Source organism: Pholis gunnellus (assembly GCF_910591455.1).
Source record: "Pholis gunnellus genome assembly, chromosome: 24".
In the NCBI taxonomy this organism is placed as follows: domain Eukaryota; kingdom Metazoa; phylum Chordata; class Actinopteri; order Perciformes; family Pholidae; genus Pholis; species Pholis gunnellus.
In genome coordinates, this window is record NC_136551.1 from 10,956,298 (window position 1) to 10,982,411 (window position 26,114).

Genomic DNA, 26,114 nt, shown 5'->3' on the forward strand with positions numbered 1-26,114 from the left:
TCCTCCTCCTTTCTTCCTCCTCCTCTTAAATGTTCGTGGGAGACGGCCGATAAATCAATAGCTATTTCTCTCTCTCTCTCTCTCTCTCTCTCTCTCTCTCTCTCTCTCTCTCGAAGAGAAAAACAGATCCTGGAGAAAAACACCCCCCTGACTGCATGCGTACGTGCTACACTCCACATGTATGTGCTCGTGCTGTGTTCTCACATGAACACGTGCGAACCAACGCAGCTCAGATTTTTAAAAAAAAGCGAAACAAAAAGCCGTTTTGCTGTAAATGAACTAAATTTAGCTGAGAAACAACGGTTCTCACTGGAGCCACTGGCAACACATTTAAAGCGTGCATGAATGAAACATTGATTTTCTATGTCGTGGGGGATGAACATGACTGCGCAAATAACTTTCTGTGCTGCGTTAAAAAACACAATATAACTTCTCTCTCTCTCCGTACGCCAGAGGGATGGGGAGGGATGGGGGGGGGGAGGGGGTAAGGGGGGCATGTGGTGACATAAAAGCCACTTTGTTTTCAAACGGGACAAAAACAGGTCCCTCGTTCGGCCAGGAATGTGGACCGTGACATCCAGTTACCTGATGGCCGCACAGCAACTCGCCCACTTGGTTGTTTTTCACTTGGTTGTTTTTCCCTCTCTCCGCCTACAAGCACGTACACGCATAGCCACTTCCACGTGCTCGCGAACACACGTGAGCTCACGGTGTCCAACGGCAGGGAAGAGGAGAGAGGGGGGGGCGGGGTCGAAACGTGGCTGTAATGTCAACATTCTGCTGTTCCGCCTTGTTTACACCGTCTGCTATTTGGATCACTGGAATATTCTGTGACGCGGTTATTGATTATGCAATAAGAGGTCTGTACGGGTCACGTTGTGGTGCAACACATCCTAAAGCCCACCCGACTGAAAAACAACCGGAAATGCCCGAGGCTCAGTGAGCCTTACCAATACTTGTGATCTAATGTGTTTTTCTTAATACATCTCTAGTATCTCTTTGTTTGTTTTTGCGCACACAACTTTCATTCATAATAAGCATCGGTGGAATTCCAATATCTACTCTTTTTTGTGTTAGTATCTGCAGCCCACACCAGCAGCAGCAGCAGCGAGGCCTCCTGCTCCGTCGTGGTGCTTGTTTACTTCAGAGCTCTCAGCTTGGTCACGTTTGTGCTGCGTTCACGTGTTGTGGGGAAATATTGGGAGGACCAACTACGTATGAGCCAAAACAAAAAAACAGTACAAAAAAAACATCTTATTGCAACGAAACCACTCCTCTTCATTTTCGACCGTGACACCTCATGGCACTCTGTTGTTTAATTGCAAATGTTGATATGAAAGTACTCAGAAGTCGGAGCTTAAGGGCAGCACTTGAAGGCTACATCAGCCCCACCTACAGTTTGAATTTCTGGAGGAAATACAAGTTTGCCTTCATCTTTGTTTTTCTTCTCTTCCATTTGGCTGCCAGCTGCAGCTCTCTCTTTTTTCACAGTAAAACCAAACGGCTTTAGTTACTTTATATAGATTAAAAAAAATAAAGAGTCTCCCCTTCTTCAAAACAAGAACAGCATCCAGACTTTAAGCTGAAAGTTCAGATACATTATTTTGCACACATCCGACAGGGGCCTCACTCACCTTTGGCAGTGGTTGCGGCCTCCTTGAATCCCAAACAGACATATGGCGAGCTGTGTAATCCATTGATACCCACTTTGCAGCTGCTGGTGGGTTTGAAGCCGGCCAGGTCCTCGCATTTCTCCACGTCCCTGTTGTCCAGCAGGTTCAAGGCAATGTAGTTCAGCCCGTTCGGGTAGGCGGCCGAGCTCTGCCGGTTCACGGGGCTGCCGGACTCCTCGTCGGAGCCCTCGCTGCTCCGGGACGAGATGTTCTCCACCGAGCTGTGCCTCTTCATCGCGTCGCCGCGGGCGAAGGAGGGGAAGACCGGCGTCACGGTGGCGGTAGAGGAGAAGGTCTCTGAGCTGTGGCGCCGGCGCCCCTGCGGGTTGGCCCGGATCACCTTGGCGGAGCAGTCGGGGTCCACTGTGGAGGAGGAGGTGGCCCCCAGCAGGAAGGCCCCGATGCCTTCTGGGACTCCCTGGTCTTCCAGAGAGAGCCTGCTCTCCCTGCTGCTCTGGAAGCTGGGGAACAAAGTTCAACATGTGACGTGGTTAGTCAGCAAATACATTCACATTCATGCTAGCAAAAAAAACACTAACCAAAGGTTTGAAATGATGCTTTTTGTTAGCACCAGTATACATTTATTAAAAGGAAATCAAAGGAGGATAACGCTTCATATAATTGCTGGTATTCATTCATTCCCTCCCAACACATACCTTGCTGTGTTCTGAGGAACAAGCTGTGGAGGGGAGCTGGTCATCCCAAATGTCATCTCAGTGTAGTCATTTTTCACCTCATCACCGAGGCCCTGAGACCCTTTCTCACTCTCCAGATGGTACGCTCCATCCTCCTCTGAGCACATGGATAACTCCGGGAGTGTGTCCAAGCGTTCAGCGGGAGTGCCAGTCTCCTTGGGTGAGTGTGAGCCCAGCTCCAGGTTCATGTAGTCTGTCAGAGAGGACCTCCCCGTGCCCCCGCCGCTGGAGTCCGCCGATGAAGACTGGCTCTCTGTGGAGACGACGGAGGGTGGAGAGAATCTGATGCCGCTGAAGTCAATGTTAATGTACTCTCCGGGGCTCCGGGGTTCTCCGGGCAGGGGGTGCTCGTTCATGCTGGGCAGGGTCCTCAGGGTGTCCAGGTACAGACGGTTAGGCCTGCCGAGCCGCCCTCTGTAGGCCAGGTTCTCCGCCCGGCCGTGTCTGACAGGGGAGGGTACCGAGGGGCTCAGCGGTGAGGTCTGTGCTGCACTGGGCTGCATCACTGAATAGTAGTCTGACTCTCCCGCCCTCTGCCTCAAACTCTGAGGGCTCATCAACACGTACTGGCTGTTTTCCTCATTTTTGGAGGCTTGAAGTTTAGCAGGGAGCGTGAGGGAGCCGGCCTGGTACGCTGACCTCACGAATGCTGGTTCCCCCGCGAGCAGGCCCAAGTAGTAGTCGGGGGGCGTCTGGAGTGGAGGTGGGTTTCCAGGTGACATGTTCATGTATTCACCGTGCCTGTCTGGGCTATTAATGGAGGACTTGGAGCCACACCACATTCTCATGTAGCCATTGTCCTCCAGAGAGCTGCTGCAGGGGGAGTTGGTCTTGTAGCCGCCGCCGGCAGCCGCCTGAGGATGCACCCTCGGGTTCACAATCTGCTTCGGTGCCGAGACACACATGGGGCTCATGGGCACGTAGTTGTCTACTTTGCCCGCCTGGGCTGCCACGCCTGGCGTCATCGGCATGTAGCCATCGTCGGCAAGGTTACTGCTGGAGCTCATGGACGAACCGATTTCGATGTCTCCGTAATCCTCGGGGTAACACACTTTGGGTGAGGCGGAGTGAGAGTTCTGTCCGTGGGCTATCCTCATGAGCGTGTACTCATCTAGGGAGGCCGACGACAGCGGCGCCACCACCCTCTGTTGACGCGGTGTGGTGAGGGAGTGCGTCCGTTTCCTGTAAGCCTTGTCCTGTGCCAGAACGTCGCCGCCAGCCCCGTTCGCCCCCTCCATTATCATGTAGCCACAAGGGTCGCTGATGTCACGGGAAGGGGGCGTGCTGGACAGAGAGTCGGGGGTGTCGCTGCGGGTCAGGGGGATGAATCTGAGTTCACCAGGGCTGGAGCTGAAGTCGTCACACAGCATGAAGCCAGTGTCACTGAGGGAGCCGGAGATTGAAGCGCTGCAGCTGAAAGGCCGCCTGGCTTTGTCAGGTGTGGAGATGCTGGCCCCCCCTCTGGGGGACATGCTGATGGGGCTGGAGGTGCCCGGCGGGGAGTTGGACACTGGCATGGACCGGCTATGGTGAAGGTTGGAGGAGGAATCTAGCATTCTGCAGGTGCGCCCGCTGCTGAGGGTGTGGGACCTAATGAGGTGGTTCCCAGAGTTTAGGCTGGTGGGACTCCCGTTCACAGATATGGACATGGACACGGGCCGGGTCACGCTTCCGTCCCCCTCGCTTGCTGTTCTAACCCGACAGGACGTGAACTTCCTCCCTGGGGACGTCGCTGCCATGCTATCTGTTCTGGATCTCCTCACCAGACCCGTCTGGCTGGGGGGCAGGTTGTTGAGGTTGCGCCGCGTGGGCACAGAGATGGGGTTGGTGCTGGCAGACTGGCTCTTGCTCCGCGGCCTGAACTCAGACAGCTCCTTCATGGCCTTCATGGCCTCGAGGATGGTCTCGTGAATGTTCTGCGCCACCACAGAGTCCTCCGCCTGCATCCAGAACTCCCCGGGCCCGGTGACCGCCGAGCGACCCACCTCTATGAAGAAGAAGCTGTCCGAGTGGCCGCATCGCCTGATGTTCATGAGCTGTAAACTGACAGCTGCTGCTTCAGAGTTCAGCTTGACGAAGCTGATGGTCCTGCTGGATAAACACAGCCGGTAGACTCCAGTGAGGTTCTTGATCTGACCCAGACCTTTGGATTTCAAGTTGACCTGCCACACCTCCTTATACGCAGCTGTTGCTGGGGCAATGAGTCCGTAGTTGGCTTCCTCAAAGCCCACTAAAGAGGAGGTGGAAGCGGGGCTGTCGTACACTTTCCCCTCGGCTATTAGATCGGTCAGAACCGTGTACCAGCTCTCCTGCTCCTGCTCGCTGTCCGCAGCCACGGCGAAGTACTCGTCCTTGGTGTAGAGGGCGATGAGGTGCTTGTGCTTGGCGTCGGCCCGCTTGTTTACGCACAGACACGAGTCCAAAGTTATGAGACGTTTCGCGGCGGACTTGTTCCTCCATTTCTTCTCGCTCTCGTAGTACTCCAGGCGCGCGGGGCAGCGCTCGGTCGGCTCGCGCAGCACGAAGAAGCGCCGGTGTCCGTGTTTCTGCTTCCTCAGGTACCCGCACTTCTTCACGCCGTTCGTCCCATTAGGTAACAGGTGCGCTCCCGTCGCCGGAGGACTTGCCATTTCTTCTCCACGTCTCTTATTTCACCCCCAAGTTCCAGATAAGCAAGCTACTTGTTTCTTTTTTTGTTTTACTCGCAGCAAATAAATACTTCACAGAGATGCCCGTTTAAAAAAAAAAAAAAAAAATCTAATCCATCGCTGACACCGAAAGCTGCGTCCTCTGTCCGCCACGGTAGAAGCAACAGTGCAGCCGGAACCAGACCGGGGGACTGATCTGATCCTGGAGAAAAACAACATGTGACGCTGCTGCTCTAAAAACAGAATAAAACACAGAGTCATAGGGGGGCGGCGCGTGCTGCAGGGGCCGTGCCTGTCCATCACGCGGCTCCGACGCTCCCCATTGGCAGCTTGAATAATTCAACTGGAGCGAAGGCCCCGCCCCCTTTTTGCTTTTCCAAACAGCCCTGTCGTGTAGAAACGGAAATCACAAGCCCGTTGAATAACAGTATAAGGCAAGTGTGGGCAAAAACACACACACCCAACACTCCTTTTATAGATCGTATGTACTGCAGCAGAGTGATGCCTCCTCACTATTATGTCACAGTGCGATTGACAAGCCAATTTGGATTAATAAGGATTTGAAGTGTGTAGCATAATGCTGAGGCAGTAAGAGTGTAAACAACCCTGATGTCCCGCTTGTTATGTAAGGAGCGTTGTGGCCTATATTTAAACCTGTGGGTATTCCTCTCCAGCTGGAACTCAATGGGTCCTATTTCAACACCATGTATTCTCCCATCCAACACCACAGCAGTGTCCACATTTGGTAATAATTATGGACATTAAGTGTTACAATATGTAGCTTTTGCCATGTAAAAAGCCATGTTTTTCTGTGTTTTTTGATAATCATTCGTGCTCGTGCTGCACTTTGCTGCGCATTAAAAAAATAAATGTTTTTGTTGAATGAAAGACAGGAATGACTGAAGCGAATGCGTCAGAGGACCCTGTGTCATAACAGGCTGCAGAAATGCTGCCATCATCTGGCTCTTCGTCCCTGCTGCACGCAAGTCTTCCCCCAACTTGTTTCTTTCCTCCTCGCTGTGGATCCCAATCAAGAGACAAAACAGAAGGGCACCAAAAGGTCGTGCCGAATATACGAGCGCTCCGGGCTGGGGGGGGGGGGGGGGGGGGGGGGGGGGGGGGGGGGCTGCATTGGGCTGTGAAGGGCCTCGCAGACATCTGTTCATCAGATCATCGAGGCAATTCTGCCAGTAATTCTCCGTGTGATCTTCGGGATCATTGGTCATGTCCACCCCCCAACCCAAACACACACTTTTTTTATAATCTCCCAAACAAGCAGATTACACCCAATGAGGTGTGAGTGTGAATGAGATGCTATGGATGATGGGTGGGTGTCTGCCCCTTTAAACAAACACATAGATACTCCAGATTAAGGGAAATCCCGCCTCCTCTAATCACCATTGTACTCCTTATTGATATTGTTGATGCCTATGTGTGTGTGTGTGTGTGTGTGTGTGATCCCGGTGACATTTGGCCTTTGCCTATTTTTCTGTTTTCGCACCAGTGTTCATTTGTCGGGGGGGGGGGTTCAAGTGAGCCGTGGCATGTGTTTTCAGCATTAGCCGTCACCTATAATCTGAAAAACATAAACACCTCTGCCAGGATTTAGTAACACATAGCAGATATAAACAGCCTGAGGCAATAATAAAAAACAAAGGGAACAAAGAGATTATTGTTGACACCTAAGCAGCAGGGACCCACAATACCGTGGTAACAATACCGAGGGGATGACGCTGAGAGCTGGATATTGTTGTTTTGCGTCTCCGTGTTTTGCAGGCGGTGCATGGGATGTGGTGTGCTGACACGTTCCCACAGGGGTTTTTAATTCAACACGGTCTGGGTGTCTTGTGTCCCTCTGCAGGGCCCGAGCCCTGGGAGCTTTTATTACTAATGCAGATTGCTGTTGCCGTCTGACATCTGCAAATTAAGGAGCTCTTCTACCTCGGCGGGATATTTTTGGGATTCTTTCCACCGCTGGTTAATTTTAAACTCCACAGGGCCCCCGCCAGGTTGTTCTACCCCAGTGTGAACAGGCCCGAGGACAGACTCTATCTGGAGCTTTCAACTGCGTCCAGCAGTCTTCCTCAGCAGAGGAGTCAAGAATGATAATAATCTTTGACTCAAAACCTGTAAAAGCTATTTTAACTTTAACTTTTAACACCCATGTGGTTGTTGCTCACTTCAAAACAAGTGTGTATATGACCCAGAGACCTGCGGTGTCCCATAGCCAGATATGGATGAAAGGCCTCAGTGGTAAATACCTGAATGCATGCACATACTCAAGCACACAGAGAAGACACATATGTCCTAAGACGAGTCACTTTTGCAATCACACAATTGCAATTAAAGCTATTGATTATTATAATTGTCAATGAAAGTGTTTTTATGATTAACCAATTCATAGTTTAGTCTCCAGTTTCCAGAGGCGCATATAACCTATTTTATTTATTAGATATGGTTGTTGAATACATTTATGAAGTTATTTTTTGTCCACTCTTGACTCTCCACTTCCAGAAACTTCCAGATCATATTTGTGGACCTGTTGTAGCTACTACAGGTCTGACGTGTAAGAGGGTACCGGTTTGTAGATAGTACACCACTGACCTCTAGTGGCAGAGGACAACAACTGCATGCCTCAAAGCGAGTAACCTGATCCGTTGTTGTTTTTGTGTGCAAATGTTTATTATGGAGGCCCATTTTTTGTCATGATGGACGAATAAATATGTTTTGGTTCTCCTTCTCAGACTGATTATCTCAGAATGTAGACTTCATCAATCAATAGTTTAAAATCAAGACAATTTCAAGTCAAAAATCTTATACTATCTATCTCATAAGGTTGACATCTGAGTATGTTTAATGCGTTTTTCATTTAAATCGAGGGACAAAGGTTTAGCAATATAAACAATTATAATTATGCGATGTGGATTGCAGCTCAAATCTTTTCCTGTGATCCTAGCATAGCGTAGTGTGGTGGTGTGTGTGTTGAGTAAGGCCCACCGTGTTTCATGACGAACACAAAACAGAGTCGCACGTGAAGGGGCCTCCGTCTGAATTTCGCGCGTCATAATAGTCACGTGATTGCGAGCGAGCTCATTGGTTCGGGCTGCGGAGTGGACGTGGGTAGGAAGTAGTCAGAGGGGGAAGGAGGTGGTTTGTGATTGTCAGCTTTCTGGAGCTTAGCACTGTCGCTTAAACATGGTGTTCGCTGCGGTGCTCTGTCTTCTAACGGTCGGTTCCGTCTGTCTGGCAGACCGACAACTGGTCTACGTGACTGTGGTGAGTGTTGTTAGTAAATTGGTAGAAAGCTACGGAAGCTGCAGTGATTCGCAGCGTTTCTCGTCGATGTGGAGAGACGCTTCGCGGAACTGCGTTCAGAATTGAGGAAGTTTTGTGTTTTCTTTGCTTCTCTGCAAACTTACATCTTGTTCTTAACAGGAATTAATCCGTCGGTTAATAATGTGGGTCTCGTGGTTAATTCGGCATGTCAACAAACCACCTAGCAACACTTTTTATTTTATTTATTTTTACAAAGAAGCTAATTGTGTGTTTGCTTCGCACAGGCATTTGCAAAAGTGTGCATTTTATTGAGATGCAATTATCATTCAAAATCAAATGAGTAGATTTAAATTGCAGACTGTATAAAAAGCTTGTTTCGTATTCAGAGTCAAAGAACAGGAACTCTGCTTGCACTCGTCCAGCTAGAGCCTGTTTATTGAAACGCTTGGAATCAACTGCCGGTAAAGGAACTTGTCAGGTGACTATTCAGCTGTGCGAACAATACTTGTGGACAGCTCAACACTCAGAAATGTTGGAATGCCGGCGCGGATTGACGGTAACTTGTGTCGTGTAGGAACTTCCACAGGTGTTGTTAAAGTACAGATCCAGTTCCTGACCTGGGCCCCGGTCCTCGTACCTGCCTAACTGAGTTAGCCCGATCATTTTCAGGATAAGATTACATAAATCAGGCTTTTCGGTTCCACGAGGCAAGTTTGGCAAAATGACCATAGCAACACATCCATAAGTCTGAACCTGCTCCAGCGCAGGCTAACTTCAGTTAGCTGGATAAGCTGCCACTCACCCGGAAGAAAGTGTAGCAATTATCCTGATTACTGAAGTCTGGTTCCAATTAACGAGATTGTTTGAGCGCGGATCAGCCTTTGAGGAACCGAGATAGCCTGACTTCAATCATCGGGTTGATTTAAGCTGCTAACAGGACATTTGATCGACTTAGTTGAACCACGTACGAGGAACGGGCCCCTGACCTCAGCTCACTCCCACTAAACACTTGTTTTGACAGAGATGCATAAGCTTCATGTTGACGTCAATGCAGCACAATGCAGGATCATTGTAACTGTAGTGCGAACTGAACATCTCGCTCCTTGCTGAATGTCTATTAATGAAATGTGACTTCTGTATTTGTCAGACATAGCACTAAATCGCCACTCCCACACATAAGTGCATTATTTGCACGTCCTCCTTTCATTACATTTAATCTAACTGTTGAACCTGTCTGCTAATTTCCAATGCAAAGTATGGAGACGCTCGCAGGACGCCGATGATGGACTAAAGTCCTCGGCTCGCTGTAGAGTACACAATGTGGCAACCCGGGGAAATTTCTATTTCTACTATTACATCTTCCGTGGGTTAGTAGGTTCTGCACTCCCTTACAGACTCCGTGTCACACGCTCTGTTTCCCCCCCGCGCTGAAGCCGTGACATCAAGCATCTCGCAGGTCCCGGGTCCGGAGGGCAACGTAGATTTTGAGGGAGTTGATGCCTGCACGAGTGCCGTTAATAGAGCAGATAAGATTAGCAGTTCTAAAGGGATAATCCGCCCTTCAAATAGAGTTTCCACACTTTTTATTGAACAGATCGGTCATGCAAGCTCTCCACACCGGAGCACCAGAAACCCACACTTCTCTGAAGACGATTGAAACTTGAAACTGCTCCACTCGAGCGGACAGCTGATGCGGCGGCGTGTACTAACGTGGCCTAATTGACCAGATACGGTTATTACTCTGGGCCTACAGCGCTCCTTTTGTTTCTGGCTCACTTTACGGCCCGTCATAAACACATTTACATTTTCTTTCATCATGTCCGTTTGCATTCATTTGCATCTCCATCCCGATAGTTAGCCATTCAAATCTGTTTTCATGCCGTCGTGGAGGTGTTTGTTGTTGTTGTTGTTGCCTGACTTCTCCTCTCTGTCTCCCCTTCCAGCTGTTTCGTCATGGCGACCGGTCATCAGTCAAAGCCTACCCCACCGACCCTCACCAGGAGAGCGACTGGCCGCAGGGCTTCGGGCAGCTGTCTCAGGTAGAGCGGACAGTTTGTAACTGGAGTCATCGCAGAGCGTCAGCACCGGTGCTGTCTTCAGCTTCTTTGTTTATGCTGACCTATTGGATGCATTTCGCAGCAGGGACTCGTTCTCTACTTTATTACTTTTAACGTGTGATTTTCATGTTGCTGTGGCACTTTAAAACTCAACGACACCCTGTGACGTCATGGATGTGTTTTCTTTCAGGAGGGCATGAGGCAGCACTTTGATCTGGGCCACTTTCTGAGGAAGCGGTACAGCAAACTCCTGAAGGAATCCTATGATCGACAGGAGGTAACCTCTCCGGTCACATGACACTCGACCAGGGCGCTCACAGACAGACGCTGATTCATAGCAATATTTAGGAGAAGAAGGGGGAGGGGCTTTGACATGCTGGTGTTATCCAGGTTTCCCACTGCTGCTGGAATTCCTGCAGCATGATGGAGTTGTTTACCAAGAGGAGGCCTCTGTTCATTGTCGTCTTCTGACCCCTTTACCGGCGACTCCTTCTGTCCGCAGATCTCCGTCCGCAGCACGGACTACGACCGCACCCTGATGAGCGCCGAGGCCAACCTCGCAGGTCTGAACGTCCGCTACCTCCTCCCTCCTACCTCCTACCTCCTCCCTCCTTTCTCCCCCGCATCAACAGTCTCTCGTCTGTCGTTCCAGGTCTCTACCCCCCCGCTGGTCAGCAGGTCTTCACGCAGGACCTGAAGTGGCAGCCGATACCGGTGCACACGGTGCCACAAAGAGAAGAGCGGGTCTGTGTTTGTGATGTAAATAGTTCCCCTTTGCTGTAAATGATTGTACACTGAACTTCCTGTCTTTGTCCCTTCTTTCTTTCTTTAGCTTCTGTCTTATCCTCTGGGGGACTGTCCTCGCTACAAACAGCTGATGAATGAAACTGAGCACACGGAGGAGTTTATTAACGTCACCACCACGTACCAGGTACGGGGGTTTTGGGGGGTTACGTGATGTCGAGGGGGAGTCTCTACTCTACATGTTTGTTCTTAATGCCGTTTTTCCTGCGTTCCTCTCTGCAGGACATCATCGAGCTGGTGAAGAATAAAACCGGACTGAATGATACCAACGTGGAAAACGTGTGGAGCGTGTACGACACACTCTTCTGTGAGGTGAGAACACCAACAAATGAAGACAATTATTCAGAATGTGGCCATGAATATGTTTATGAGCGGTTTCAGGTAAGACGTTGTGGCGAGAACGATGGCTAACTGGTGTTCTACGCTTTCATTTCAAAATAAGAGCGTCCCTTTATTCCAGACCCGGTTCACAAGCTGTTCTTCCAACGGACGCAAGTTATTTGTAACGTTCCTGTGGGCGAGACTGTAACCGTCTGAATCTCATGGTGTTGGGTTTCGGTCTTGTGACTCGACCGCCCTCGTCGGTTTTTAAGGAACGCGTGGACCATCGGGCCACCAAGCTGTTAGAGGAACAGAACAACTGGTTTCTGTTCCATATCTGCTTTTTGTCTTCTCTAGTTAACAAAGGTCACTTGTTTTTCAGCATGCCTCCAATCAATAAACTGTATTACTGTCATATTTAAAGGCGTCTGTAGCTACATTTTCAGGGATGTCATGAGTCAAAAACACGCAATTTTCCGTATGAAATCAGGGACCAGTGGGTGACTTGGAGGCTGAGGACTCACTGCTGACAAGGGGAAAAAGACCATTTTTCAACTCAACTACTGCTTGATTCCAGCTTTTACGCGTCTCTTGAAATTCTTCTTTGACTCCAGTGTCTTTGTTGTGGTTCTCTTAACCCCCGCTGTGTTTTCTGTGCCTGAATTCAGTCCCGTCACAACATGACGGCTCCTGACTGGGTGACTCCTGATGTCATGGAGAAGCTCCGAGAGCTCAAAGACTTTGCATTTCAGGTAAAAGTGGCAACGGCATTTCTGTACGTTTAGGACTTGTAGCGTCTCGTGATGGTGTCGATGCTACAGTGTAGTTAAAAGTAATGTGAAGACACTGTTTGTTTTCCACACAGGTCATGTTTGGGTTCTACAAACAGCAGGAAAAGAACCGGCTGCAGGGAGGTATGTGTGTGAAGTTCAAACGTTACTGAAACAGGAAGAAATAGTGTTTTTTGTTGGGGACTACTTTCAGCAGCGGATTAATCTACATTTGGTGCTCGAGTGAGTATGTCCAGCTGCAGGGACAGTGTGTGTGTCTCCATTCATTGATGTCATACCACGAGACTGATGATTTAAACACAGGACTAAATGGGGAAATAAGAGCTTCTGTTTGTCTTTAAGGTATCCTATTGGGGGAAATAGTGAAGAATCTTTCCAAGATGGCCGTCCCAGACCCGAAACAGAGGATGAAAATGATGATGCTGTCAGCGGTAAGAATGACGTTTTCCATTACTAATGGATTGGTTTTTTTTCACATTTGGACAGAACCAGGCTAGCTGTTTCCATTCTTTATGCTAAGCTAGGGTTGTAGCTTCATGTGTAGCGCAAGTCAGCACATTTCCCCAAATGTAAATGTTTTGATGTGTTCCACAGCATGACACCACTGTAGCCGCTCTGCAGTCCAGCTTGAATGTGTTCAGCGGACGACAGCCGCCGTACGCCTCCTGTCAAATGATTGAGCTGTACAGGGACGACAACGGGTAAAACACAGAATATACTGCAGACACTCAACTGATCCATAATAATTAATAAAGAGACTGTAAAACTCTCTCTGTGTCCACCCAGCTCTGCCTCGGTGTCGTTGTTTTACCGGAACGACAGCACAGTGGAGGCGTTCCCTCTGCAGCTACCAGGCTGCTCCCTAGACTGCCCCCTAGAGGACTTTGTGAGAATTACAAAGCTCTCTATTTCAGATGACCGCGACAAGGAGTGTCAACTGCCGTCGCAGGGGAGAGATAAAGGTGAAAACGCACACAAACAAACTGACTGCAAATTAAAGAGAGATTGTGCCACCATTCATCCATTTTTCTTCATTCGTCTGCAGAAGTCATCATCGGTCTGGCGGTGTCCGGCAGCCTGCTCCTCATCCTCATCGTCCTCCTCCTCGCCGTGATCTGTTGGCAGAAGGAGCCGATCGGCAACCAGGGGTACCACCAAGTGATCAACCAGGAAGCCGGAGAGCAATCCTGACACGAGCACAAGCTCCTCCCTCGGAGATCGGCGAGCCCGGCGTCTTGGGACAGCAGCAGCAGCAGCGAAGACGATGAACTTTGAACTGTAAAAAAAGAAAAGTGCAGGTGACTCTTTTCTTTGGGGGGGGGGGGGGGGTTCATCAACACGTTCAGGACCCGCAGCTTGAAGGACGGCTTCCTCATCTCTAAACGAACACGAGTGAGACGTTGTCTGAGGGAACCACGCGCAGCAGGGAAAACCTTTTATTGAACAGAGTCTTGAGACTGGAATGGCTGCAGAGAAGTAGTAGGAAGTCGATGTGGGAAATGGTTCTGAAGTTGTGACTTTCTATAATCTAAGTGGTTTTGCATCATGCTTTTCCTCCCGGCTGCTCTGATTTTCATTAAAAACAAAAGACTTTAAGAAGTTACAAAACACCTAAGATGTCGGTTTAATTGAAACCTCATTGGCTAAAATGATTCTCAGTCTAGAATGTTTCCACAAGCTCCTAAAAATCACTTTCTTTTAATTGTTGGAATACATTAATTTAAGTACGTCTAAGTTCATGTCTGCAGGTGTGTTCATGATTCACCAGTTTGTGTGTCTGCGCGTTGACTCTTGAGGACTAACGGCCGAGATGCTTAAATGTTTTGGATGTTTGTCTGTTTTTTTGTTGTTATGTTGTATCACATTTGATTTGATCAGAGGAGCAGCAGGGCTGTGCTGACCTTTGGCTAACTCGCCCAGAGAGAGCTGACCGTGAGCCTCGTGACAACAAGCATCCGGCCCCAAGTGTCCTTCAGTGAGACACGAACACACCAGCAAATTATAAAAAGGAAATAAAAGAAATGGCAAAGCTGAATCTCTTTCCAAGAATCAAATCAGTTTAGCGATAATGTGAACCAGCTTTTTAAAGATGCGGTTTACAGAAACACTGGAAACCTTTTACATTTGTGTGTTTTTCAATCTGACTGAATGATTTTAACTGTTTTTCAACTTAATGTTTAGAACAGATATTGGATGCTTTTCCGTAAAGAATAACTAAACATTTTTTCAGCTGTAAACCAACATATATGGGTATTAAGTTCTACATATTGTGTTATAAATATGCAGCGTGACGGCCCTCTACTGGTTTGAATTTTGCTCTTACCTAATGTGGAGAGTGGGTCCACCTGTCTGCAGCCTTCCAAATCAATGTCACGCGTTTAATCCCGCCCACTGCATTTGATTGGATTAGACTGTTGAATATGGGCGGGGTTAAACGACAGTCAGCACATGTATTGAAAGGGACCGTTTGCTTTCATCTAAACTGCAGCCAGTGAAACATAGACTGTTCTAAGACTGATGGGATGTAACAAAGTATAACTCAAGAACTAGTACGTAAGTACACATTTGAGCTGCTTGTTCTTTACTTATTCCATTTAATGATACTTTAGATATAATTGGATCTAGAGGCAGGTGACGTTTATGGAGGCAGCTTTTGGCCCCGCCCCCACCTATAAAACCCAACGTCTCAGACTAGCCTACACATACCTAGCGCACATGCTAACAGCTGTCATACAGATATCATAGCCTCACATGTTCATTCTAACACATTACGATGTATTTTGGCACCGTAACTGTCCCTTAATCATGACAATAGTTAGCATGCTAGCAGTTAGCTTAAGCTAATTGAAAAGGTAATGGCAATCATTAACAGTTTAGCAGTTAGCGTTAAGTCTGGCTAAATGTTAATGTACGTAGCTCAAACCCAGCAGTTGATGTGGTGTTTATGTTCTGTTACTGTAGCATTAAAGCATGGTGGATAAATGAGTACAACTTCAGACAAAACTCTGGTTTAGTTTCTCTGAGATACATTATGTTAAACAATAAAATGTGTCACTAAAGCTTTTGAGCTCAGATAAAATATCTAACATTACAAATAAGTATAAATCCTAACCAGAATCTTGCTCTTCTTTAAATCACAATTCTGGACTGAAATAATTTGCACACTGTCAAACATGGAGAACACATGATCTTTGCTGTTAAAAAAAAAAAATAAAATCGGTTTTCAATTGCAATATCCAACACAATTAAGGTTATTCGTCAGTATAACTGTCATTCAAATTTGATTTCAGGCTGTATGAAATTCAGACTTGTTGCTTGTATGTTCTTTTGAAAAATAAATCAATGTGAATGCAGACGTGCAACATAAGCAGCGGTGGACTCTCTCTGCTGTACAACTCGGCTCTTTTGCAGTGAGCTGCAGTCGCCACTTAAACTTGTTAACTGGCAAACTCAGCCACACGACCAGCTGCACAAGATCATTTCTGTGCAACGTGTCTGTGGTTTGATACCCATCACACCTATGTGGTGCAAAACTGGGGGGACAGAAAGGGCAGTAAACTCCCTCTTGTGTAATGTTTCATGGAACAGATTCATATTCAAGATTAGGAGAGAAAACTGACAAATTCCAGTTCACCTTTGTCTTAAAAACAGTGCGGTAGGCCTTTATTTAAACATGGTAGTGCTTTTCTTGCATACATCGTTAGTGATCTGTCTCACAATAGGTTACATTCAGTATGGCCACGGATAAACCAATCCATAACATGAAACAATTCATACAACATTTGCCATTGTATAGCTGATAAAGCAACATTGTTATATAAATGATATCAACTTGGAAACAAAACTTCAGTTCCGTGGTTGTATTTCAGCGTCCGGTGACACTTGTTGATACGTGTAATGCTTTTTGTGTGTGTTTGTTTTCTTGTGTGAAGTCAGAGTTTACATGGTCATTTACAGAGTGAGTTTCATGACAGCTGAAGTCGGTTTACGCACCGCGCGGTGTTGGGTAGCATTTCATTTAGCCCGGACTCAGCAGCGATGGGTACACTGATTTGGGTCTGAGAATTGGGTCAAGTGAAATATGCTTACAGGCTGCAGTCTGTCATGAGATTCAGAAAATGAAGAACAATAGGAGAAAAAAATAAACTATAAAATCTGTAAAATAAAAATGTATAAAAGCAAACTTGGAAACCTAGAATTCAAGGTCGCACACATACAGACTCAAACACACGTGGATTAGGAATCGATTAAGTTGACGCACAAACACTTAAAAACACACACCAGCCGTTTCTTGTGCAAAAATATTTTCCTTAAGGAATGAAACTATAAGATATGACAAAATATGATGGCACATCGATATTTCCTTTCACAGAGGATAAATAGTAAAATATTGAATCCAGACAATGATTGAAGAAAATTCAGAAAAGAAAGTAGGAGACGGAAATCCTACATTCAGCCTGAAGCCTTTTTCTCTGAAGGTGAACGTCTTCTAAGTGCAAAGTTTTGCCTCACAACCCACAAAGGATCAGATCACGTGACAGCTTTCTGCTCAAGCGTCTGTTTCCACCCTGTTAATCAACAATCCCAGGGTTGATGTCTACTTCAAATTTGATCTACTGTCCAAATGAAACTGAGCAACCCAGTAAAAATCAATGATATGTTTTTAATCCCCAACATTCTGCAACTTGACTTGTATGGCACTCCCTGTCTTCCATTGTATAATTATGGGGAAGTAAACCTGGATTTGGCTGCAGTTCAATATAATCCGACAGCAGTGGCATGAGCAGATTTTGTTAAAGCCTGAGTCAGTCCCTAAAGTCATCTGTTGACACTCTTCCCCCATATAAAAATGCATTTGTTAGAAGTTACATTTTTCACACACTTACACATTGACCTTGTGCTATTGAGATTGACAAAGTGCACGCATATGGCAGCTACATCGAAGTTTCACGTATATTCTGCGGCTGTAAGCAGTCTACATGGATGATACTTGAGAACGCTGAAATAAACCACACAGTATTTTGATGACAGTTATTAAAACCACGATAAGCTTATTTTACGTATCAAACGAAACGCGAATCCAGTACCGAGTCGGCAGGCTAGAGTCTCAAGCTTGCTAACGTCGTTTGTACAGCTTTTCTATTTCTGTGGCTCCAAAAATAAATCATTGAAAACAATAATAAACTTCTGAAGGATGGAAGTTCGGTTAGCTTTTCGTATTTCAGTTTTGCTAGGTCTCTGAGAATTTTCTTGGTTGAAACAGATTATGAGTTTAAGCTAACTGTTAGCATTGGCGATAGGCTAGCTCTCACTGCTACAACAGCTAAAGGCAAATCAGAGCTAAAGCGCCAGCGTCCTTCGCTGTTATTTTCCCGCCAAAATAGCCACCATTGTATTGTATGCATGCCTATTAAAAATAATCACACAACACTTTTTTGACAACCCAATTAACAGTTGGACAAATGCAGAGCGAATAGAACGTCTTTGTGTCCAGACAAACCATGGCAGCTTCGGCATTAGCCAGGTTAGCTAGCCCGCTACATGGCCCCCATCTGAGCAGAATGGTTCATTCCATAGAAGCACAATCGGATGAAATTTACAAGAATAGGATAATTATCTGGTCCCTGATGATTCCAGTCTTAGAAATGATAACAGACCAGAATGTTTTAACATAAAAAGTTTGGTCTTTGCGGTTTTAGGTGTATTAGCCACATTAGTGCTAAAACTCTGGTCCATGGCCTGCGCTTGCTTTCGTTCTGGTCCATACATGCCATTTAAAGACAGCGGTGTCTGTAGTTACTGATGCAAGCACATTTCTCTGGAATCATTTGGCGAACCAACCTTTTATGCCCAACCTGGTTTGGAGCAATGCCTCAGAATATCCCTCAAAAGTACCTGCTGTGATGTATCTGGGGAAGCAAATTGGCGCAGAAAAAAGGCAGGACGTTGTTAGTTATTAGTCCGTTTTTCTTTTTCAATCTTTACGGATGGACCCTGCTCAATTCTGTGGGGTGCAGAAATAGGTTTGCGACCCGCCATAATAATTCTGTGGCGTGGAAAAGTAGTTACTGTGATGATGATGATGATGATGATGTTGGTTGTTGTTGTTCTGGGGGGTGGAGTAGTAGTTGTGATGGTGGTGGTGGTGACTCTGGATGTTTCCGTAGGCAAAGAGGAGCGGGGCCGTGGAAGGCGGCGGTTGCTGGGTGGGAGCAGCGCCCTCCGCCAGAGTCCCGTTGCGTTTTATGGAGCCGTACCAACTGGACGTGCCCAGCTGGGGAGTGGTGGAGAGGAGGCTGAGGGACGGATAGAGAGGAAGAGGGAGGGAGGGGGGAGAGGATAAGCAGAAGAGAAATGAATTAAAAGTCATTTCATCAGTCAGGGTATTGATTTTCTTGGGTGTGTGCCCACCTGGCCCGATCCGTCCTACTACTAATGCTTCTGGACAGGTCGTCATCACTGTCGTACCGCCGAGGGTTGTCAAAGAAATACGCTCTGGAGCTGAAACTGTGGCTGTTGATCATCCCTCCTGGAGCCTGAGAGTCAAAGAGATGTTCAAGCTCCATTACTGTTTACAGTCCTGCAGATCCACGGTTCTGTCCAACAGATCATCATTTGTACTTTCAACATGCTATGTTACCAGGTTTTGGTTGGGTCTTTGGACTCGGAAGAAAACCACCACTAAACTTGTAGGTAGCAGCTCCCAGAAGAACAGAATGATCCCAAAAGCCACGTAGGCTTCGCCACTGATCTCCTGCACATCGGCCTGCAACACACACACAAACATTTTAGATTCTAACCTGAATCTTGAACACACTAAAGCACTGAACAAACAGAAAATATTAGATATCATGCTCTGGCATTTGTGCTTTTTCCATCTTTTGAGTGCACATATATCTCACACTATCCACATCGCTTGTGTCTCGAGTATGGCAGCATTAAAGGGCTAGTGAGCCAAGCGAGCAAGAGAGTGGCCCTATCTAGAGTCCCCGTTAGGTTTGTCCATTCTGGGCTACTGTAGAAACATGGCGGCCAGAAGGGACAGAATTAAGGTGAGACGTCAGACCAACAGCTGGTAAACAGACATACAATGGAACCCTTTAAAATGGCCTGTCCATCTCAAGTCCTGATCCATGATGTAGGTCAGGACACACATGGATATTTATAGCCAAACAAAGCCCTTTACCCCACTAGGCATTGCTTTCCCAAAGCTGCTAAGATGGATTGTCCACTCGCTCACACACAAACAAACAAACAAAGGCACTGGGTTTCTGGCTGAATAAAAGCTTGTTTTCCTTCTACAACCCAACACACTGTGCAGTACCTGATCAGAGAAGCTGTACCAGCCGTAGTTGAAGGGACTGGGTCTGTCCTGTGGGGACAGGGCCACTGCCACCAGGTTGTAACAGGCTCTGGATGTGTAGAGCAGGATCACCATGGATCCTATGGCTGTAGCTTGGCACACCGATGTACCCTGGGTGGAAGAGTATACCGTGCTTATTAAAAGTCATGCATCAGTTGGCTATCGGCCTGTGATTGAATGTCAGATATGGGCCCTCTCCATGGCAGACTATATAGGCCAGGAATTGAGTTTTGAGGGCCATAAATGTAAGCATCTCGACTGGATTTCTGCTCAGATTGACCCCGACTATGTCAACGGTTCATGTGATTTTACTGCACAGTTTTTGAGAAAGTTAAAAGGGGAAGTTAGCTCAAATGACAGTCATAGTCTGACTTACGAACTACTGGAGAAGACTACCAAAACAATTAACGATACCAAATACTTTTGACATATACCGACATGTTTTTCTGCAACTAATTACTAATCAGCCTCAACACAAAGCAGTCGGTCAAGAACTGTGCCTGAGCAAAATACATTGTAATTACTACCTTCTATCGTCCTACCTTGGACTCGAGGTAAACGTTGGCAGAGGACATCTTGGCGATCTTGAAGACGCAGACGGCCAGAGAGACAGCGCACAGCACAAACAGGCTGTCGTTGATCAGGACCCGGGCCAGGACCGCGTGTCGGACGCCCCCTTCACTGGAGACACAAAGGTCACGAACTCTTTGAGTGAAACTGTTCCATGGACTGCACGAGGAGACAACATTCTGTTCTTTGCGTTTGTATTGTTTACCTCGGAGATTCGGAGCTCTCCAGAGCTCCCTGCACCAACAACGCACACGTCAGATTCACCACCAGGAAAAACACACCGAGACACAGGAAGAACAAACGCAGAGGAACCCTTGGGGAGGGAGAGAGACGAGACAGTCAAGAGGACGGACACAACAATGGGACTTTATTCATACACAACTCATTAAAATGCATCGTGTTGAATCTGCAAAACAGCTGTGTGTGTGTGTGAGACAAGTAAGGAAAAGAAAGAGTCTGGTTGTTGAGAGGAGGAAGGAGGAAACTGCAAACAACATCAAAAACAATGAAGTCGAAGGACAGACTCACTTGTATTTGGTGAGCTCTGGGGAATACTTGGCTTTAGCCTTAAACATCACCTACACAAACAAGTAAAACAATATATATCACGACACAGTGATAAGACATGTTGCATTTTTAAAATGTCACATTTAAGATAAATTAGAAGAAAATAGAGAGCAAGAGAATTTTATTTTCTAAATTGACCCCCGTATGCAAAACAGCTTTTGCCCGAGGCGATGATTTTATAGTTGAGAGGAATAAAATAAGGGTCTTCCCAATTTCTCCTATTGGCCTCCGAGCCTAGAGCGGACCGCTGAGCCGACAGCTGACTACAGGACGTGACTTCATGTTAATAAGTAAACAGAGAAATCCAACAAAAGACACTTGAGCAGCAGTCAGGAGACAAAGGAGGGACGACAGCAGTCGCCTGAGTCGACCGACTGTAACACGGTATGCAGGTAGGCCTTCATGTTGTCCAGGGTTTCAGCTTGTTATTGTAATGGTAAAATATGTATTAAGTATAATAATGGTAAAATATATTTTAGTAACTTGGGATGTTTTGAAAGAGGTTCTACTGATGGGAAAGTACAGAGACACAGGAAAAGATCACTGCAGTCCTACAGAGGCTTTTAATTAGTTCATGAAACCAATGTCTTATCTTCCAAGGTTGTTCATATGCACACACGAGAAGAAGGTGAAAGGAAACATTGTTTCTGACCTCTGTATGAGACTGACTCCCAGTTGAACGCACCTGTGAGACTCCAAATAATGAGCAGAACAAATCAACCCGTGTCCAAAAACCTATACTCCCTTTCCTATGAGGTAACTAAAGGCGTGATTCTTGTATGCATAAAACATGATGTGCCTTGTACTTCGTTGACAGTGTTTGCACAGTTCACTGAGATACGTGTCTGTGTGTCCACTCTCCTGCTTGCAAGCATTAAACTGACTCTTACTACTTTGAGCATTCATCAGACTCTGTTTATTTAATCAACTCTTATCCCGCATCTACATAGAAATATTCCACAACATTATCGAGGCTAGAACACGATGTGAAGTGCACTGTGTGGACTTTCCTTTAGAAATGCATGGGATTGCTGAGTGCATTAATGCTGATTATATATATGTATGTATATATATATATTGTAAACTGTAGGGGGAAATATGTACAAAAACTGGGTTGATTTTTCACCCCCAGGGTGACCCATTAAATATACAGAAAGACATCCAGATATCCTGCTGTTGGGCAAAGTCACTAATCACACTCATCACACTAATCACACTCATCATGACGTTGAACAGAAATTATTTTTTGGAAAAATAATCACATGAAAGTGTCATTTTTGGCTCATCCAGTGGATTTAATACCAGACAAATGAAGGAACTTCATCTAACAAATTAAATTTAAAAAATGAAATTGATTGAAATTGATCAAATAAAGACTAGCCAAACAAAAACTACATATTATCTCCCAGCTGCCCACATGTTATCAGTAAAAACACTCAACGAGTCCAGTTTGAGTACAAAAGGTTCTGAAAACTGTTTACCAAAAATGTAGTTGATTCAGTTCTTAACCGTCTTTGACCAAAGTCATGTTTGATATGATCAGATGGCCACAGAGGTCTCCAACGTTGCTCAACATTGAGTTTATTATAAACACACGTTAAACACTCAGCCTCTTGTGTGGGAATGTAGGCCACGAGGTAATTGGTAACCCACAAATGAAGCAGCCAGCCAACAGAACACAACCAGAGGACTTCATGTGTACCCAAACATCACGGGGGAATATCGCTAAATCTATACAGAGAATGATATTTGATCGTTTGCATCTCAACATGACCCGTATTATGTTCTGTAGTGAGATAAAGGGGAAGCAAATAGCAGGTCAGGAGTCACGCCTGACTCATCAGAAAACAGACGGCGGCATGATGTTGTGTCAGCGCTCCGCTCACGCCGTCTACGACTCTCGGAGAGTTCGGCATTGAGCAGCGCTGTTCGGCAGTAACGGTGTTGTGATATTGTTTGAACAAGCTGGTGCCAAATATTCTTCGCAAAAGGTGGAGATTTGATGCATCGCTTTGTCAAATATGGTGGTAAATATCTTTGGTGGTTCGGAGAGAAAAAAGCATGTTCAATCGACAATCAATGCAATCATGAAATGCACCCTAAAGGAATGAATACACAGTCTGTCTCATGGATAAATGATAGTTTAAGACAGCGGTTCCCAACATTCTGGACTTGTATCCCCTTTAACAGATAGTCCATCACAGGTTTCATACGTCTGTGAGACGTGAGCAGTTCAATCAAAAAGGCAATTTCTTTTTTTGTTGAAGAAAATATGTTTTTGATTCAATCCCATTCAGCACTTTGGATGGATCTGTCCACATACAGGAGCGCCAATGGTAGTTTGTCAGCCTGTCGTCACATGATTACATAAACTGTGCAAAATCAAACCTCGTGTTTGTGCAAATCCAATATTCGCTCTTCTTTTAGCTCCGCTTTGGTCTCCACCAACTCCCGAAGAAAACTCCTGCTCCTTTGAGCATCACAGAGAGATCACTGATTATATATTTAATGATTCTTTGAATGGTTTAGTGTTTGATTTATAACTTTAATATGACCGAGACTGTAAAAAACAGGATTCTACTGTGGGAGAACATACGATCTATTACTCAGGTCTGACTCGGCGAGACACGAAACCACAAGTAGGAAAGGTTTGTTCTCTGAGCCGGCCAGTCACATGGTTTTCCCAACATAAATTGAGATGCATACTTTTAAACAGACGATGACATCGGAGAACACCATTCTGTTGGTAATGGTGGAAAGAAAAAAGGGCAGAGCGCCAGTTGTGCTATGCAAAGTAGCACAACAACCGGACAAAGGGAAGTTGTTTACTCAGCAGTTTGTATGCGTTGACTGGTTGCAGGTCTTCATTACCTAATCTCCACTCAGCCAGTTAAACGAGCTTCCTTTCCACTCACACCCATGTTTTATGTGACTGAGATGCATCCTGTGTTTCCCTCCGAGGGCTGTGTTTGATCTTCAACCAGCTCAAAGTGCGTAGGTGTTTGCTGCCAGAGAAACGCTCTTTGACATTTGGAGTGGGCAGGTGTTAAACAACTGCGACTGACCAACTGTGTCCCTCTCTTTCTATCCTCCGTACCACACAGGTGGTGACGGGACCATTCGCTCCAGTCTTTTCCACTTATTGAATGAAACACATCGATGCGACGCAGGCTTTTTTTTTACCAGTCGGTCTCATCGTCCCTGACCCCCGGGACATAAACCTAGCAGAGCCTTCAAACCTGATTCAAGTCAGTCAACCAACTCTATGGAGCATGTGGGCCAAACAGCGACCACAGTAACCACATTTCACCATTTCGCAGTGGCAGCTCTGCAAGCTAAAACTCGAGTTTAAAGTCACTTTGCTAGCGAAACGGACATTTCTGGACAGTTATACATTGGCTGACCACAGAACTGCCTTTCGGGTTGATTGCCGTCTTACTGAGCGCTAGACGAGTAGATTGATACCTCTCACCGCTTCTGTCCATTAAGCGTGACGGTGGAGCAAGGAGATGGCTATCTTAGCTTAGCATAAAGACTGGAAACAGATAGGGCGGGGAGCTCGCCTGGCTGTGTCTAAAGGAAACAAAATCAATTTCCCAGCACATCGTAAGCTCTCATACTCTTATGTTGGATCTTAAATATTTCCTGCAAGGGGGGGGGGGGGGGCTACTTATTTGTCCCTGCTGGTTGACTGGAAACCTCAGTGACCACGAGACTCAGCGTTGACACAATGTCGAGCTATTCCTTTAAAGTTGTGTGTTAACGACCTGCTCTGCTAATAGGCTCTCAATTAACCAATTAATTATTGGGTCCATAAAACAAACTGTCAAAGCATCATGGGAGCTGTAGTTTTGGAACATCTGGTCTTTTAATCTATGCTACAATTCAAATTCAAATGTATTTGACAAATTGTTGTTGACAAAACTGCGATGTCAGCTGTTTTATGAAATCAGGTTACTACCCCCCCCTCCCCCCCCCCCCCCCCCCCCCCCCCATCCCCTGCCCAGTGCAGTCCTACCTGTGTGAAGTAGAGATTGAGGAGGCAGAGTGTGAAGAACTGGAGGCAGACGGGGCAGCAGTAGAGCAGCCAGTAGGCCAGAGGCTGCAGCCGGTTGGCCTGCACCACATTTTTAAAGTAGAAGGAGAAGAGGGTCGTCCTCAGCGCGGCCCACAGCAAGCACAGAAACAAAAACACACTCTGGTAGCTGAAGCGCTTGTGTCCGTAGTGCAAAATGAGCCAGAGCTGCAGGTAAACGAAGGCGAACAGGAAGGAGTACAGGACGGTGTAGACGGCAGTCAGACTGAGCTCCAGTGTCGGGGAGATCGCAGCTCCAGGGGACTCCTTCAGTGAGGTAAACAAGTGGGACTCGACCTCCTCTCCTGCAGAAAACATCTCCACCGGCCGCTCGTACTAACACATGGGATGCTGTGAAGGCGACAAAACACTACAACTGGGTCAGACCCGGGCTAAATTCACCGCGGATGGCAAAAAGACGAGGGCATTCGGGTGAAAATGTGCGATAAAAGCAGTTTATTCTGAAAAGAAGTGTCATAATGAAGCTGCGCCGGGGTTTAAATACGATACAAGGCTGAAGAAAATATGGGGTCTAGTTTTAAAAAAATGCGTTAGGTTAAAAAATATCAAGTAAGGGGGAAAGAAAACAAGAGAGAGGTCCATCTGTGAATCTCTGCAAAGCTGTTCTCTGCAAAAAACAACTTAAGGGGGGGGGACCTCCGGATCAGCTGTGATGCAGTTTTAGACCCGCCCCCCTTGCGCTCGACGAAAACGGAAACTGGCGTTTCATAGTCCGCCATCTTGGCTCAACGTGAGGCTCATTTGCTCTTGAAACAGCTGACTCCGGAGCCATAGATTCTTGCCAGTTTCCGAGCTAAATCTCCCAGGCGAAAATACGTCCTCACACCCACTTTCTCAGTGCGCCGCCTCATTGGCTAATACAGCTGCCCAACCTCCACAGCTTCCTCAATCCATTGGTTCATGATGATGTCAGCTGTGGCAGTGCCCGCCCTTTGTATGCCTGTGATTGGGTGTTTACTCAGGTCAAAACTGTTCCCCGATCTTATTGGCTCCACTAAGCAAGTGGGTGTCTCACACTGAGAAAGAGGCCATCAAAACAATTCGCAAATATTTACGTCAAGTCATTGAGCAATAACCAACAGTTGCGGAAAAAACCGTGGTTGCCTTCAAAATAAAGGCCTAAAACGTTGTCGTGCACGAAACTGCAATGCTTGGGAATGACAAACAACTGTAAAACAGCCACATTCTTACTATCTACGTATTCTTATAGTATAACTGTCACGTTTGTCAAACAAGTTTGTACAGACAACTCA

General features: G+C 46.5%; 3 protein-coding genes across 3 annotated transcripts in view; 1 reads left to right on the forward strand and 2 right to left on the reverse strand.

The window, feature by feature from the left end:
• The window catches only part of LOC306715631 (insulin receptor substrate 2-like), an 11,766-nt gene extending 6,554 nt beyond the window's left edge, over positions 1-5,212 (reverse strand). The window contains exons 1-2 of the mRNA XM_079186061.1: positions 2,330-5,212; positions 1,635-2,134 (exon numbers count right to left, since the gene is read on the reverse strand). Coding sequence (XP_079042187.1) covers positions 1,635-2,134; positions 2,330-4,998 — 3,169 coding nt within the window. The 5' untranslated portion in view covers positions 4,999-5,212. The remainder of the gene's footprint in view (positions 1-1,634; positions 2,135-2,329) is intronic.
• A 2,947-nt stretch (positions 5,213-8,159) lies between these two features.
• acp2 (acid phosphatase 2, lysosomal) lies at positions 8,160-15,612 on the forward strand. The gene is made up of 13 exons (XM_079185325.1): positions 8,160-8,292; positions 10,236-10,331; positions 10,540-10,626; positions 10,852-10,912; positions 11,002-11,093; positions 11,182-11,280; positions 11,376-11,465; positions 12,143-12,226; positions 12,340-12,388; positions 12,608-12,696; positions 12,860-12,966; positions 13,052-13,227; positions 13,311-15,612. Exons 1-13 carry the CDS (start codon positions 8,212-8,214, stop codon positions 13,454-13,456), a joined length of 1,257 nt encoding a protein of 418 aa, XP_079041451.1. The 5' UTR covers positions 8,160-8,211; the 3' UTR covers positions 13,457-15,612.
• Positions 15,613-15,900: 288 nt separating this feature from the next.
• Positions 15,901-25,395, reverse strand: gpr137c (G protein-coupled receptor 137c). Its single transcript, XM_079186021.1, has 8 exons — positions 24,784-25,395; positions 20,727-20,776; positions 20,404-20,511; positions 20,171-20,309; positions 19,590-19,739; positions 18,906-19,031; positions 18,677-18,801; positions 15,901-18,561 (listed from the first exon to the last, which is right to left on the reverse strand). The coding sequence occupies exons 1-8, from the start codon at positions 25,156-25,158 to the stop codon at positions 18,264-18,266; spliced, it is 1,371 nt and encodes a 456-aa protein (XP_079042147.1). The 5' UTR covers positions 25,159-25,395; the 3' UTR covers positions 15,901-18,263.
• Positions 25,396-26,114: the final 719 nt, after the last annotated feature.

What these genes read in the sequence shown, in the direction of transcription:
- acp2 (XM_079185325.1), top strand. Translation starts at nt 8,212, where the DNA reads ATGGTGTTCGCTGCGGTGCTCTGTCTTCTAACGGTCGGTTCCGTCTGT. An exon ending in GCTTCGGGCAGCTGTCTCAG is followed by an intron (nt 10,332 to 10,539) that starts GTAGAGCGGACA and finishes GTTTTCTTTCAG; the next exon opens with GAGGGCATGAGGCAGCACTT. An exon ending in ACGACACACTCTTCTGTGAG is followed by an intron (nt 11,466 to 12,142) that starts GTGAGAACACCA and finishes GCCTGAATTCAG; the next exon opens with TCCCGTCACAACATGACGGC.
- gpr137c (XM_079186021.1), bottom strand. Translation starts at nt 25,158, where the DNA reads ATGTTTTCTGCAGGAGAGGAGGTCGAGTCCCACTTGTTTACCTCACTG. An exon ending in TCAATCTCTACTTCACACAG is followed by an intron (nt 20,777 to 24,783) that starts GTAGGACTGCAC and finishes TTGTTTGTGTAG; the next exon opens with GTGATGTTTAAGGCTAAAGC. An exon ending in GGTACAGCTTCTCTGATCAG is followed by an intron (nt 19,032 to 19,589) that starts GTACTGCACAGT and finishes TGTGTGTTGCAG; the next exon opens with GCCGATGTGCAGGAGATCAG.